General features: G+C 35.3%; 1 protein-coding gene across 1 annotated transcript in view; it reads left to right on the forward strand.

The window, feature by feature from the left end:
• Nucleotides 1-4,512: 4,512 nt before the first annotated feature.
• Nucleotides 4,513-16,867, forward strand: part of LOC106052590 (uncharacterized) — a 67,267-nt gene continuing 54,912 nt past the window's right edge. Inside the window, exon 1 of the mRNA XM_056010751.1 lies at nucleotides 4,513-4,678. Within this exon, the coding sequence (XP_055866726.1) occupies nucleotides 4,538-4,678 (141 nt within the window). The 5' untranslated portion in view covers nucleotides 4,513-4,537. The remainder of the gene's footprint in view (nucleotides 4,679-16,867) is intronic.

Consider the following 16,867-nt stretch of genomic DNA (forward strand, 5'->3'; position numbering starts at 1 on the left):
GCGTTTCTGCAGTGAAGAATGCAAGAAAACGCTTTTGGCGTCGGGGCTTAGCCCCGAACCCCACAAGAGAACCTTATAAACCTTAAACCTATACGGATGGCTGCCTGGTCGTGCGGTTTGCGCGCTGGACTGTCGTTCGGATATATCGACGGTCGAGGGTTCAAACCCTGCGCGCTCCCATCCCCCGTCGTCCTGCTGGAGGTTTGGACTAGGAAGTAAACTATCTTCAACTCTGAAGGAACATCCGAAACAATGTAAAACATAGCGCTGCCCCAGTTGTTTTGTTTTTCGCCGAAGGTTGAGAAATGCTATACGGAGGCGTTGGGTAGGATCTTATTTAAAATGACAGCTATGAAACGGCTAGACGAGCTAGAATTGAGGGAACTGAAAGAAAACCTCAAATGGCGGCGTTTGAAACGCTATGAAAAGAATATAGACATTCTAAGAACACGTCTTCGGCAGACTCTGGTTGATGAACGGGAGGATCCGGAAACATACTTGTTTGAGGTGGATCCAGATATCGGCGAGCTTCTGAAAACTATGAAAGACTCGCTAAAAACATTTACGACTCGATGCGTGAAGAAATGAAAATGCGAAAGGAAGAATAGACTCGCTGGTGAAGGAGCAGTTGCTTGTAGACTCGTTAGTAAAGGAGCAGCTGCCTGGCAAGGACTGTGGCTGCACAAACAGCTGGGGATTGGAGCGCTGTCTGTGACTGTGTTATAGGCAGGTCTTGCGGGGGTGACTTTAAAGACGAGAAACGTGACAACGATTGATGCGACGATCTCAACCGAATGTACCGAATCGAAAGAAAAGAAACAAATGAAGAAACTTGAGAAGTCTGTTATGTGCCTGAAGCTTTTGATCCTGATGTACCTGTAACAAATACCACAGTGAGTCGGACAGATCAAAACAACGTTGAGTCTGCGTCCAAGCTTGCTGCTGTGGACCTTAAAGACCTCTGTTTATCTTTCAGTACCTTTAACGAGAACTTAAACCACGAAAACCCTAAAGTCGTTTCTTATTTGTTTCCTTGGATGTCGTCGGGTGAAATTGTGAATACGGGCCCCAACAATGGCCAAGACAGAAACAACAAATTTGACTTTGCCTGCGGCATACGAAAGAGCTCGAAGCTTGGCAACTGCATCCAGGCAATAGACAAGAACTGTATATGCGTCGCCCTGCGGGGACAGTACCCATGTCAAAAAACCCAGCAACACGGTCTGAAATTAACAGACATTTGTACTGCTGCCTATATAAGTGAGAGTGACTTGAACGATGGGGAATTAATTCCTGCGGAACCTGATGCAGTGGTGGATAAACACTTGCTTATGGAACATTACAAGGGTGCTTCATGGGCATACCTCACAGATGAGGCTGAGAATGACTATGTGTTTGAAACCATGGCTACCTGTGGGCTTACAAAAGTGTAACGAGACGTCCATGGAAAAGGTCCGCTGACTTGGCGTCTTATAGCAACGGCTCTGGGAACTACAGTGATTGTCACAACCTCCATTTGTGTTAAGTGGCTGGCTACCTAACCTCCACTAATTTTCCCCTATATATATCATGGGCGTAGCCAGGATTTGTGGCTGGCTACCTAACCTCCACTAATTTTCCCCTATATATATCATGGGCGTAGCCAGGATTTTTTTTGGGGGGGGGGGGGGAGGGGGGTTGGGGGGATTTTTTCTCCCCCCCCCCCCCAACCCGCCAAATATATACATATGTTTGTGTGTGTATATAAAATTGATCTTTATTACATTCTGACTCTTTATTCTTTCGGAAGACGTTTATTGTACCCTGGAGTTAGTGGAAAAATTGTAGACTCCCCGCCCTTGCTAGCAATGGGGTTTGGGGGAGCGCTTTAAGCTTCACCAGCGTGGTGCGAAGCCCCGCCGCCAAGCACTATTTCCGGTATTGAAAGCCAAAAAAATGCTTATTCTGAGGTATCTACAGTGCACTATCCTGCTATTAAAAAGTTTTATTTCAAAACCTAATTTGCTATTCTTACTGACTTAGATCCTCTAGCGCCGTTCAACTCATTGGCCGGTAAGCTGTTTTAAAAAAAAATCTGTCAATGGCAATGTCGGAAGCCTCTTCCCACCTGCTCGGAAGACCTTCATGAAAGTGTGGCGTGAAGTTGTACTAGGATGTCCCTTTTTGCGGTTTCCTCGTAATGGCCTCCATGTCATCGCAACTCTTGGTATGCGTAATTAATTTTTCGGAGAACATGTCCCGCAAACCTCATGCGACGCTCTGTCACAACTATACCAACGGATCGACTCCCAGTTCAGCATAGGATTTCTTTGATTGAGACACGATCTCTATAACTGACTCCTGAAATCCGTCTTAGCCATCTCAGTTGAGCCACATTTAGTCTTTTTTAAAATTCCGGCAGATTAATATATATATATATATATTAAAATAAAAGGCTATTTAAGAAGATAATCTAGATCAGCGGTTCTCAACCTTTTTAGGTCGGCGACCCCCTAATACTATTCTCAACTAGGCGGCGACCCCCTACCATAAAATTTGTTTCGGCCTTAGGCCTAAGTAGGCCCTAAATGTGATTTTGCTAACGTTATAAAATCATGATCAAATTTTTTAAATTTATGATGTATTTAAGCTTTATATCATTGTATAAAAAATGAGTGTTTAAATTACTAATTAAAAAATTACTGTTATGACTTTTCAATTGCATGTTTATTATATTCATATTGCATAATTAAGTGACAATTTTAAATGTATGACTAAGTATGTAAAACGTTAGCCTACAGTCGTTGATACAGTAAACTATATTGCTACAAAAATATTGTTGAAACAGTATTTGAAAACAAGCCAAAGTTATTACGAATGTTGAGATTGTTTCTGTTTCACCAGTTCAGGAATTCTAAGGACAGACTTTGAAAGATCACAACAAATGTCATCTTCAGCATCAATCTATCATTCAGTCTATTTCTGAATTGATAACTAGCAAACTGGAGAAACATGTTGTGCAAAAATATGTTGTTGGAAATGGAAGAAGAAGGCGCAAAAATATGTCAGATAGAACTGAAGATGTCAGCAAGCACTTGATTCAGAATTGAATAAATAACATTGAAAAAAAAATTCAGCTGCATCGTTATTGGTGTAATGCTGGTGGCAATGTATTCTTTGCTGATACATAACCATGAATCCTACAGTGAGTTTCGATGACTTTTAGTGACTCATTCAGAACCAGACGTTGAAATCAAAACGACATCCAAGCATACTCGAAGCACCATCTGTGCAGACACCACAGTTTTTTTTCCAAGAGATCTTATACTTTATTAAATATAAAAACGTGCTGGTTGTTTCAAGACGTTTGTAAAATAGAAACTCGTCTTTAAAATTACGTAAACCAGTCATTGTGAACAAGTTGCAACGTCTGTGAATTCATCAAGCTGGATGCTAAATATTGGAAGCGGAGAAGATATCATTTCCTGAATTACCTGATTGATGATTTCAGCAGAACTATTCTCAATGGGAAAAGTGTCATTAGATAAGAAAAATCGCCCTAAATTTAGTGACGAATTCGACTCCATTCATAACTTGAACAATGTCTTTGACCGCTGGCAATTTTTAACTCATCGGCAATGGTGTGAGATTTGATAGATCTGTCAATTCTGAGAGCCACCAACACCAAATAAGAAGTAATAACGGCTGCTGTTGATTATGAGTTTAGATTTTTTTTTGACTCCGTGAGCTTTAAAACTAAACTACTGGATGTGCTTATCGCCAAAGCTTAGACGTCTCAGTTTGCTCTGACTTCATAAAACCAGGCCGCAAAAAGATCGTCTTTATATCTTCTTTTCTAACATTCTTTTCTACGAGAGCCATCATTGAATCATTGAAATAATGTTTGATTCCTCCGTGGAGTTCAGCAAAGCGATAGAAACAAAGTAGTCTCCCCCCCCCCCATTTAATTGACACTTCACAATCGTTAAATGAGTTACTACATGTGATGCTAATCTGAGTTATATCCCTTTACTTACTACATTAGATTGTAATTGTATACCATCTATGGTACAAATGTGTTTGTTACAACACGGTAGAAATGACCCCCCCCAAGAAAATAATTTTTCAATTTAAAATGAACAAAAAGCCAAAATTTCCGATGGTCTTAGGCGACCCCTGGCAAATGGTCATTCGACCCCCAAAGGGATCGCGATCCACAGGTTGAGAACCCCTGATCTAGATTGATTCTAGATCTATTTGGATTTTGGTTATGCAAATAGAAATATACATCTAGCTACTAGGATCTAGATCTATATGAAAATGGCAGATTTTCTGTAACAGAAAAAATAAAACTAAACAAGTTTACCAAATAGGAATAGAAAGGAAATGAACTATCAGAATCGGGCGAAGGAAAAAAAATGCCAGGCGAGCATTTACGTCATGAATTTGACCTAGATCCGACCCAGTGGATTCCAAAACATGACCTACTACCCTCCCCCTCCCCAACTCATATGAAATCGAGGCTTTACATGTGTAGCTCTAGAGGGGTTAAAGTAAAATGGCGGCCGACAGGGCTGGTGGTAAAGAGAAGGCAGGAATAGGACCGGTTAGAGTAGGATATTATGAAATGGAACGAACTATCGGTAAAGGAAATTTTGCTGTGGTGAAATTAGCAACCCATATTGCCACCAAAACAAAGGTTTGTTTCTTTGTAGATGTAGAATCTAGAATCTATGTTCAATGTTTAATAATAAAGTCTCTTAGTAGTCTTAGTCTTACAACTTACACCTTAACCCTTAAACTTAGTAATTCTTAATCTTAGTCTTAAACTTAAGACTTTAAGAGTAAGGCTAAGGGCTTAAGCCTTAAGTTAATCATTAGTCATTAATGAGATTGAGTGATTGATACCCAGAGCAGACATCCAGACCTAAGTCTAAGTAGATATCTAGTAAGTAGTCTTAGACTAAGACTAGATTAGTAACAGTTAAGAGGCACTAGATCTAACTTAAAATAAATCTAACTTCACTAAGCCTAGCCTAAGGCGCCCTAAGGCCTAAGGCAAGTAACTTAAACTTAAGGCTAAGGCTAATCAGTAATATTATTAAGTCTAGATCTAGCAATCTAGATCTAGAATAGATATCTTTATAGAATATAGATCTAGACCTAAGGCTAAGCCTAATACTTTATATAGAATCTAGATCTACTAGACTCTATATAGACTATAGACTATAGACTCTAATACTCTATAAAACTCTATAACTCTATACTATACTAGATCTAGATTCTAAATCTAGATAGATAGTACTAACTAGTTACTAGATCTAGTAGATAAAGTTCAATATAGATTCTAGAGTCTAAGTCTAGATAGAATATTAGAATTAGATCTATATATCTAGATCTAGAGTGGACTAGACTCTAGTGACCTAGTCTGACTCTAGATTCTAGTTCTGGAGACGGACATTCTAATTCTAGAATCTAGATTCTAGATTAGAGTAATCTCTAGAGAGTAATCTAGATTCTAGATCTAGTCACAATTTAGCCTAGTGCCTAGTGACAAGTCTAGATTCTAGATCTACTAGATTTACTAGATGATCTATAGATCTAGACCTAGTCATAGACTACTAAACGTTTAACTAAACTCTACTTAATAATGTAGAATATATATATAATATATTAATATCTATTATAGCCTAGATAATAGTTAGATTTACTTTCTACACATAGAATCTCTAGCAGAGATCTATATCATCTCTAGATCTAGAATCTAGACTGTCTAGACTGTTACATTCTAGATCTAGATTCTAGTTAGACTGACTAGAATCACTAGATAGATCTGGAGTAATCTAGACTCTGACTCTTCTGTGACTGGAGACTCTGGACTCTAGATTCTCCAGATCTAGAATTCTAGATTTTTGACTAAATCTAGATTTAAGATCTAGATTATTCTTGATCTAGACTTAGATCTAATACTCAGTCTATATAGTATATAATATAGATCTAGAGCTAAAACTAGAAAGATATTATTTATCTAGATCTAGATTATAATATTGTTGTAAATCTAAGGCAGGCAACTCAACTAGGTTCTACAGTAAATAAGTGTGTTAATTTACCAGAACAAACACATAACACTATAACAGCCTTTTGCATTCCAAAAGAGTCTTGTTTAACTTGTTATTAATTATACCAGTCCTATCATCAGCAACCTGAATACAGACCAATGACAGCCTTTCCCATGTCCCCACCACAGTCTTCAGGAAGCACAAAAGACTGCTCCCTAGTTTCCAACAATTCAGACTCTCCACAATCACTTGATACACTGTTCTTTCTTCTGTCCTATTGCATTTCTGTTCTGGTTCAATCATGCACCACAAGCACTTGAGCAAAGCAGGATTACAGCAATATAAATAGATCTAATATTCTAATAGATCTAGTCTATAGATCTAGAAATAATCTAGATCTATATTCTATATATATATATCTAGAATAGATCTACTGTACTGATTCTAGATTAATAGATCTAGATCTGGCTATAAGTTAGTATATACGTATATATCTAAATCTATCATAGGATCTATAAGCATATCTAGAGTAAACCTGCCATATCGAACACCTCCTTTTGTGTACCATATCGGATGTCTCACCTTATTTTTATTAATGCATCGTTTTTTTTTATCGTTGGTATAGAAATACTGTGGTATCCATTTTTCTATTTTTTTAACGATGTGTTACTTATCAATTATGTATACATCATTTATGCATACCTGTGCAAAATCATTTTTCTAGTAGGCGATAAAGTACACTGGTATGAAAGTGTGTTATTTTGACTTCATACACATGAATGGGGTGCTTCGGAACAAAGGCTACTGTATAGCCTTATGGTGCATTGCCAAGCAAGACCTAAATATTTGGATTTAGGATTGAATGGAGAACAAGTATATTACACTTCCCTTGCTATCCATTAAACCTATTCAGAGTTATGGAAGTGTTCGCGGTGAGGTCTACCATTTTAGAAAATGCTACAATATCGAACAATTTGTTTTTTTGAGTGTTCTTTAATTTAATGTTCAAAGCAAAAATAAACATAATCAGTAAATTTTTAGAATTTTAAAGACAACAAAACACACAGCAATTGATAAATACATGTTTATTAAACATTATTTTGTCAAATAACAAATTTTTTGGTACAAGTTAACAAAATTATTTTTTTCAGATTTACTTCCCTTTGGCCCAAAAAATAAAATATTAAGTATGCTCTCCCCTGCCATTGCTAAATCTGTTTATAGAATTGACTTTGTCTAAATTTTGAACTATCTCTTGTGACATTTGTATGCCAATTAAAAATACCTGAAATGAAAGAATGGACCTCATTCACCAACCGTAAAGAAACAACATTTTGCCACGTGGTTCTCTATATCTTCTATACAAATTATGCAATCCATAAAGGCTGTCACGTAATTTTCATTGTTTTATCAATATTGTCACGTGGCTAAATATTGTTTGTTTACGATTGATGAATGAGGTCCATTAGATGAATAAAACATTTTTTAAATGCATATTGTCTGATATGGTTTACAAGGTGTTCGATATCGTAGTCAGGGAAAAAAATTTGTCTGAAGTTTACATTTTGTCATACCTACCTCACCCCTCTTTGACATCGGATTTTATTTTAACTACTTAAGAAGAAACTGTGCAACATATCTAATTTTCTAGGCTAATGGATGACCAGCTTATCTATGGTTTCATTTTTTTTTCTAGGACTAGCCAATACAAGATTTAATAATTCAAATGCAAAAAATCGCTGCGATTCAGCTTAACTTGTTCGATGTGGCAGCTTTACTCTAGATCTAGATCTAATATTCTAATCTAGTGACTAGTGAGTCTAGAATATAGATCTGGGATAATTTAGATTCTAGATCTTGATCTAAGACTAATAATTTACTAATACTAGATCTAGATCAAGCGTAGAGTTATAGATTCGAAATAGGTAGTTGGAAAGTAGATCTTTATTCTTAATCTAATAATCTAGATATGGATCTAGAGTTCTACAATCTAGATTTTAATGTAGACTATTCTTGACCCTATACCTCTCCTTTTACATATAAAGACACACATTATATTTTAGCTTTTATGATGTGCTTATAGCATTCTCAGAGCGATATTGTCCAATCTCATTTGTGGACTAGTAGGGGGTATCTGGGAGAAGGTTTTCTGTGCTGCCTTTAGGCGCTCAGTAAATGCAACTCTGCTCAAGTCGGGTGTCGAACCTCGAGCCTCCTTCATAGGTAGCCAAGCCAAGTTCAAGCCTACTTGGCCTTTCGACTACACATCCTACATTGATAGACTCCTAAGGTCTATAACTTACTATAAGTATAATCGTTAATCTATATCTAGGTTTAGACTCTATAATTATCGGTATATATACTATCATGTAGAGTAAAACTGCCCTATCGAACATCCCCCTTTTGTGTATCATATGAAACACCTCACAGTATTTTTATCAATACATCTCTTTTTTTTTTTTTACATTATTTACAGAAATAATGTGGTTTTATCATATGGTACACGATCCATTTTTCTAATTTTTAACACACTTAGTTTTGTATTCCTATGCAAGATATCATTTTTCTACTATTTTTTATCTCATTCACATATATATATAGAGGTGCTTCTGGTACTAAGGCTATTGTACTGCCCCATGATGCATTAGCCTAGCACCGGGGTCGGCAACCTGCGGATCGCGAGCCACATGTGGCTCTTTGGGTGTGAAGCTGCGGCTCTTTGGTTCCATACGCAAATATTATTTATTTTATCGAAATTTTTTTTTAAAAAAAAGTTCTGAATCGTTTAACGAGGATTAGGCACTGATTCTATCTTCAGCCACTTGTACTCGCTTTTCACCACACCCCTCCCCTATTACATGCGTCGTCACTGTAATCAGTCCGTCGGAAGCTTTTGATTGACGCCATCGTCTGATGCTTCTATGTACGCTTTAATTCGCTTTTGGCTGTGACGTATAGTTTATTGTTTCAGGTAAATGAGTTAGAAGCGAATTATCTTCTCAAAGTTAGAAGCAATCTACAAGTAATGCTGATCTGGCAAACGTTGGTGTACCAGTACCTACCACTAGAAATTTCACAAAAAGGCAAACCTTTTACATATATATGGTATGTCAAAGATTGCTTTATACGTGCATCTGGAAAACATTTTCATGATTTCGAAAAAAAAAACATGAAAAAAAATCAAAGCCAAAACAGTACAAGATAGAATAGCTAAAATGTCTTTAAATGTAACATATTTGCAGGTGGAAGATATTCAATATTCTTCTGTCTTGTCACTTGCTATAGAGGAGTTTTGCAACATAAAAGACACGGATAAGTTGACCCTTTTGTCGTGTATAATTTCCCAAGTTCCAAAAGAAGAATTTGGATTGCTACCGCTCTGGAGACAAACTAGAGGGGATGATAGAGTGTATGCCGAGCATAAATACCTTGAAGACATTAAAATCGTTTAAATAACAACTGATTGAGCCAGACAGGAAAAAATAAGGGAGCAACTACGATTCTTCGAAGCAAAATAAATTGCGAAATTCTTACGTTTCACTGAATAATATACCAAGAAGCGCTTTTTGACCAAACAATTCAGGCCAAAATAGTTGAGGTCATAAGTTTGGTAATCAAGATTGTTAACAGCATCTTGTCAAAAGCACTTAACCATCGTCAGTTTAAAGAATTCTTAAGCGAAATGGAAACTCCGTATTACGATCTCCTTCACAATAAAGTGTGATGGCTTTCCAAAGGTAAGGTGTTGAAACGTTTTGGCTTGTGCTTGAATGAATTAAATACATTCCTAAATTAAAAAAGATATTTATCATCCAGAATTAGAGAACAGCAAAAGGTTGCGAAATTAAATGAACTGAATGTTAAACCACAAGGAAATGGAAACCCAGCTGATGTTAGGGTAGAAGATTAGGCTTCTTTTGAAAAAAAAAAATTATTGCAGAAGAGCGGTAAGTTACTTTTTTATTAAATGTCTAAAGAAATATCGTGATAATATCAGTGCAACTGTTGACTTGAATTACTTCTGCACAGTTACAAAAAAAAAATAATAATTCAAAGATGAATTTGTTGATGGTATTGTATGACAGTTATAAAGAATTACAAACTAACAAAATCATTCTAGCATTACTAGTAAATCAACACATATAGTATCGAAATCCACATTGATCCATTTGAAATTGATACTGGATTTCTAGAAATGCCATTGATTGAAAGTAAAACTTTGTGGAGTTGAAAATTTAAAGAGTTGAAAAGCAAGTTGGAAGAGTTGAAAGTCCAGAAATGCATGTACGTAACGCAACAAGTGGACATCTTTAAAAAAAATGCCACGAGTTGATTCGCCGCAAGGAATAATCTTCCAGTTTGCAACATTGAGGTGAAGATGTGAAATTTCTAGTGCTATATTCAGATCTACATATTCGTCCGAGCAAGCGTTCTCTTGCATGATATTATTAAAAGTAAGAAGTCAACAAACAAATGAAAATTAAGAGTCGTGTTTGAAACTAAAAAACAAGTTATGAGCCAAATGTATACAAAATTTCTAAAACCAAAGCCATCGCTCCCATTGAATTGTTTGCTTAATTGCTTGTTATTGAAGTACAAGTTAGTGTTGCAAATAAATGTTTAACTGCTGTATTTGCTACCAACATAAACAAAACAATTATCTAATAATGCCATATATATATATATATATATATATATATATATATATATATTATCTACTTTTGCCGTGAAAACAATACTTAGGCCTATATATGAATAAATAAATATTTTGTCTTATGAAAAGATTCTTTTTTTTTCATTAAAAAAGTAGTAATGTGAGTACTACGTATTGTTGGCAAGAAAAAATAAACGTTGTGGCTCTTTAAAATTTAAAAATTTTGTAAATTGTAATTTTTGGCTCTTCCGTCTCAAAAGGTTGCCGACCATGGCCTAGCAAGACCTACATATATGACTTTAGGATTGAAAGGAGAATGTGTATAGATGATATCAAACACCTCCTTTATTTTTATCATTGTATTTTGGTGGTTATTACAGAAATACAGTGGTTTCTGGTTCAGTACGCTAAGGATATCAAAGTACCTACCCACAGATACTAATACTGATAGGTTCACTGTCTTTTCTCTAAATTCCAAATGGGTAAAAAAAACAAACAATTACAAATAATACAAGCAAATTATTATTTCCTTTTTTTTTTTTGGTTGACACAATGTCTATGTAGATATAAAAGTAGTGTGGGGAACAAGAAAGTGGAATTGGGGCCTTCGAAAACAAAATTTTTTCCCCTCTAGGCCTAATGGTCTAAAGCAATGTTTTTAGTGTCTAATATATGATACATTGCTTACCTTATTATTAAAGGGTGCTAAAACAACAACAAAAAAAACATTAAAGAAACCAATTGTGCTATATGAAAACTGAAAAGTGTATCTGAGGGCCTGATCAATTGGAGAATGTTAAAAAGGGATTATCATTGTAATAAAAAAAAAAGAAAGTAAAAAATTGTGAGATTGGGGTAGTGTGTCAGGGGTAGGCTTTAAAAAGCATGTTGGTCTGAATCAAGTTAGAAGTCTATGTCAGATACTTTTTTTTCCCCTTCAATTGAAAGCTTTTGAAAAGTGGTTACCTTCATTAAAAAAAATTCTATTAACTTATTGTATTAACAGAAAACCTTACAGTGAAGTTTAAAATCTCGTAAAAGAAATAAAATAGGTTTAGGTGTATGCAGCTAGATTTAGTAAGGAAAGAAAAAAAGAATGTAATAAACATTTGACCTAGCTCAACAAATGAGGATTTTATCACAAATAAAATAAGTTATATAAATTCATTGCAATGTATTGCCCACCATCAGTCATGGAATGACTGTGGTTCATCATGTAGAACAGTGATGCCCAAACTACGGCCCGCGGGCCAGATGACGTGGTTTTGACCGGCCCGCCAAAACATCGGCACAAAATGTAGGGGAAAAAAAAGGTTGAACATTTTATTTTTTCTATGATAGGACTCTAGCTTTTTCTTTGATGGATTTCATTCTAATCTATTTTCTTGTAATATTCATGTTAATTTTCTTTTCTGTAAGAACACAAGGTGTTTTTTTTTTTCGGCAACAAGAATTGACAATACCGCGCTGTCTAGAGCTAGCCGTGTTCTTGACATCTCATGTGTGTAACGCAGCACATCTTTTCTGCATCAATTTGTTTCGTGTACGTTTGACATCAACATGATTGGTGCCGCGTCGTGTCACATTTGCACGTTAATGAAATGGGAGAGCTGAATAAACGAAAATTGGATGTTGAAACTTCTAGGAAAAGTTGACTGATATTTTTTTTGTTGGTGGAACAAAATAGCCAACATGTTTGATTTGTAAAATTTGACTGTTTTTAAGTAACATAGCATAAAAGGCATTGTAAAACAAACCATTACAAAAATATTTTGGCATTAATGGTTGAGTCGCCAAGAAAAGATCGTAAAGTTACGTCTAGAGTTAAGCGATTGACGAAAATATTAACTAAGAAGTCAAGAGAAGGAGTCGACTGTAATGAAGGCTACAGAGTAGCTCACATTAACAAGAGAAATGAAGCATAAAAAGGTGCTTGCTAGCAATGATGGAATTAAATCGGCCTGAAAAAAAAAATGAAGCTGTCAGCGTTTCAGGCATGACAATAGCAAAACGAGTCAAATAGACAATGTTGGTGAAAATCTCCATTGAAAACGAAATGACAGAGCAGCAGATTTCGAAAAAATGACTAATGCCGCTGGAACTGATTGACTTACAAATCCAGATTTCCAGCTTGATAAATTTTGAACAATAGTGACAGTACATTTTTTTGTCAGGTTGTCTACTTAAGTCTTGCACATTTGCGAAAACAATTGATGGTATGATTACAATAAAATCACATTGTTCACAAACACTTGTTTTAGTAGAAAACTTGTTCAGTTATAAGACACCTGAAACCCTTGTTACGTAATAGAATTATGGTGTAAGTAGGGCTATTGGAGCCACGAAATTGTAATATAACTATTTAAAATGGTTTATTCTCTATTTCATTTTTTTTGGTATCTTTTTGTTAATGTGGCCCGCGACACGAGTGTTAGAAATTAAAATGGCCCGCTGGCCATATAAGGTTGGGCATCACTGATGTAGAACAAGGCTTTGAATGAGATGAGAGCCTGGGCATTAGCTATGGTCTGAAGGTTGTCGCCCAAACAAAGTTTGGAATCAACAGCATGGTAGAGTCTGTCAAAGTGTAGCTCTATGTGTTGTAAGCTGCCTAATGGACACCATCTCCTGATTTTTTCTTATGGTTGACTCTTTCCCATAGGATTAGCTGCAATGCAGCATAGGTCAGTGGCCTACCAAGGTTATCAAGCCAGTCTTGCCTGTTCAGCTATCTGGCTCTTAGGCACCTTTGCTCCATCTACTGTCAGTTTTAAGTAATGACAACCTTGGGGAACTATTGGCAAGGATAATATTGATTAAAGCTCTCATATTTAATATAATCAAATTAGAGAAGTAAATTATTATAGATATTTAAACATCAGACATTTTTTTTCCTTGCTCATATCTTGCTATCTTGAATGCAAATTATTTTTATAATTTTAAGGTTGTTTCAAATGATTAAAACATATCTTTCAACTTGAGAAATTTAGCCAACCATCCATTTTCACATTTTTTAATTACCAATTTGAAATATAATACTTTATTAAAATAAAAATATTAGCTAAGTCATTATTTTTGCTTTTTTTTTTTAAACATGGTCCTGGTGTGTTCATTAACAATTTCTTTGAAATATTCATATGCTGCGTATGGTTATCTTTTTCCTCAATGTATATTTGTGGCTGAAAGTCCTGTTTATTTATGACAAAGAGAAGCTATAAATTTACAGTTTAGGTAGCAAAATAATATTGTTTATATATTTTTGTTAAAGCAATCATTATTTAAAATTTAGAGTCCAAGAGTAGTGAACAAGTAATAAAATTATACAAATAATAATAAAATAATTAATATAGTAATATAATTATTGCATAAATATTCTTGTGGTACCAGGTCATATACATTTTCTAAGATTTATGTTATGTATAATTTTAAATGATGACTCTCTATGGAATAGTGGTCCCCTTAAAAGTTATTGGCCCATACCCAAAAATTTATGTTATTCTTTCTTTCTTTCTTTTCATTAATTATTTAACCATTGCATCAGGATATTTCTTATAGTTTTTTTTTTAGCGACCCCCCGAAAGGGGGCTATTAGTTTTGTACGGTCTGTCTGTCCAATTAGATGTCATAAACTAGAAAAGATGTGGAAAATCATGATATCTTAGAACTTTCAAAGTTCTATGCAACGTATACGTTTTTCTTTTCTGAAAGTGAACTAATCTAATTTTTAAAATCTGGTTCCTTGAGAGAAATATATATATATCTCTGACTACCAGTGCTGAGTCTGGCAGGGGCGGACAACAACTGACCACTTGGTAAGGCTTGAATCTAAGTTATGATGCAACGTATACTTTTTTCTGATAGTAAAGAATTTAATTTTTAAAATCAACTATGCAAGCCGTTTTGTTCATAAAAATACATCATTTTTACAACTATTCACGATAATAGTAAAAAATACGGGAGACTATTTAGTATATTTTCTAACACATTTATGCAACCGGTTTAAGTTTAAAAAAATATTTAAAAAAAATTTGTACTGCGAAATAAACTCCGCCTGTAACACCAGCTTCTTTTATTTAAAACAAAATGTTTACATTTTCATAAAAGGGAATAAAATCTATTTAGTATGCATATAAGTCAGTATATTTTAAAACATCAGTTTGTAAGTAGTGTTTCATTTTATAGACGTGAAATGCAGTGTACATAAGTATCGAACTATAATACAAAACTAAAGAGAACAGTTTCTTTATTGAGGCTTTGAATGAGAGATTGGCTCTTTACAAAACAAATCAATTAGATAATCATTCAAGTTAGGCCAGATTCATAATTGACTATATCTTCATAACTATCAGTTCATTGAATACATATGAATATTAAGAATGTAATAAAAATAACATTAATAAATCTCAATATCCTGTGGTATCAAGTTGTTGGTTGAACTAACAATACAACAGTATAAGCAACACTTTCGACACTTTCTTTTAGTATCGACGGAGACAGGGTTGTAGTTCTTAGTGTTGTTATTCTTTCTGAAAATATTGAAACCTGCCTTTTAACGTACTTGAGCCGAGTCAATTCGGGGGCTGATTTTGAGCTGTGTTTCCACACATAATGTTTTGTTTATATATTTTTTTACTTTTCTGATGTACACTTTGGCTGTGTGCTAAGTGTTTTCTCTACACTTCTGCCACTGCACTATTATCAAACTAGTAATTATGTCTTAAGACCTATCTGTGGTTAATACATATATTTGCTCATGGTACCTTTGATACTCTTGTCTGCACAGCCTAGGTTAAACTTAAAATGTCATAAATAATGACTTGACCTACTCTTAGTTTAAAGTTGTTGTCTCCACTTGACCTACTTAACAGTATCTTGCTTCACATGTCATCATCTAGTCATTGTGCTCATCACCTGCCCAATACAATATCTTTTTTGTTTAAATACAATATGCTCAATTTTGTTTGTTAAAATGCAAACATGTATGCATTATCAGGGGTGCCTGCAGGATTTTTGCCGGGTGTGTAAGGTGCAACTTATGGCTCATAGTCGTAGCTTCAACTTTCTTGTTACTGAAAATGTTAAAGAAAAAAGCTGGTGCCCCCCCCCCCTTTTTTTGCGATATTAAGTACACTGTAATGCTTGTTTCATGAAATAAAAAAAAAAAGAAAAATAAATTACTGTACACATTATTTATATGTACGGCTCGTGCCTCCCTACGGTTGATCAAACAAAATTGTCAAAACTGTCAAACTTTACTGATGAATTGCTTCTCGTCACAACGGACAAGCTGGCGATGAACGCTTATCGTGCACAGTGCTGAGAGTCTTTCATCAGTTATTGTTGTCCGCAACCAGGTTTTGATTTGTCATAGTGGACTGAAAGATCGTTCAATGCTACACACGGTGGCTGGTAAAGTTAGACATTAATGAAAAAAAAAAAAACGCATCAAGTTACAGAATGTAATGCCTTGTTCTGTAACACATGCAACTCTCAAAATCCTAGTATTGGTGTGTGTCTGTAGACTACATATCCTCAGCAGCACCAACTCAATACCAAGTTTGTCTCCTAGCAGTTTCGCTTTATTCAGGATGTTATCCCTGAAGTGTTTCTCCGTATGGTCACGGTGATTTTAATTATGTCAGTGAGATTTGCTGTCAAGAGGCTACGTTGTTAAGTTGGATAGACTGTAACATCCGAGCAACTGGTTCAAGAACGGATGAATATTTATCAATGAAAAGACAAATCAGAAACGTACATGAGGAGCAGGCATTGTGTAGTTTGTCTAGTTTCATCAGCAGCCGTTATTCCAAGATCTTCTTAAAGTTGTGACTGAAAGTGCGAATGGATTTGTATTTTTTAGTCCATGGTGTCGCACACAAGAGGTAAATTTAGTACCAACGCTCAACGCTCATTTATTGGGACTGCCAAATGAAGAAATTGACAATATTCTTGATAACACCACAACATTACGTATATCCGAAACGTGTTTTGGGTCATTGATAACAAGTCTGTGAAACGTGTGTCAAAGGGGAGGACTCAGCATTTCCACACAACTGAAAGTCTAAGAGTCATCAGAGTCCGGACCGTATATTCCTGCCACATCAAAAAAACCTAACTCATTCCACCTACGCTTTGTATTAAAAAAAAATCATCATTTGAACTGTTCGACCGCATA

Source organism: Biomphalaria glabrata, chromosome 14 (assembly GCF_947242115.1).
Source record: "Biomphalaria glabrata chromosome 14, xgBioGlab47.1, whole genome shotgun sequence".
In the NCBI taxonomy this organism is placed as follows: domain Eukaryota; kingdom Metazoa; phylum Mollusca; class Gastropoda; family Planorbidae; genus Biomphalaria; species Biomphalaria glabrata.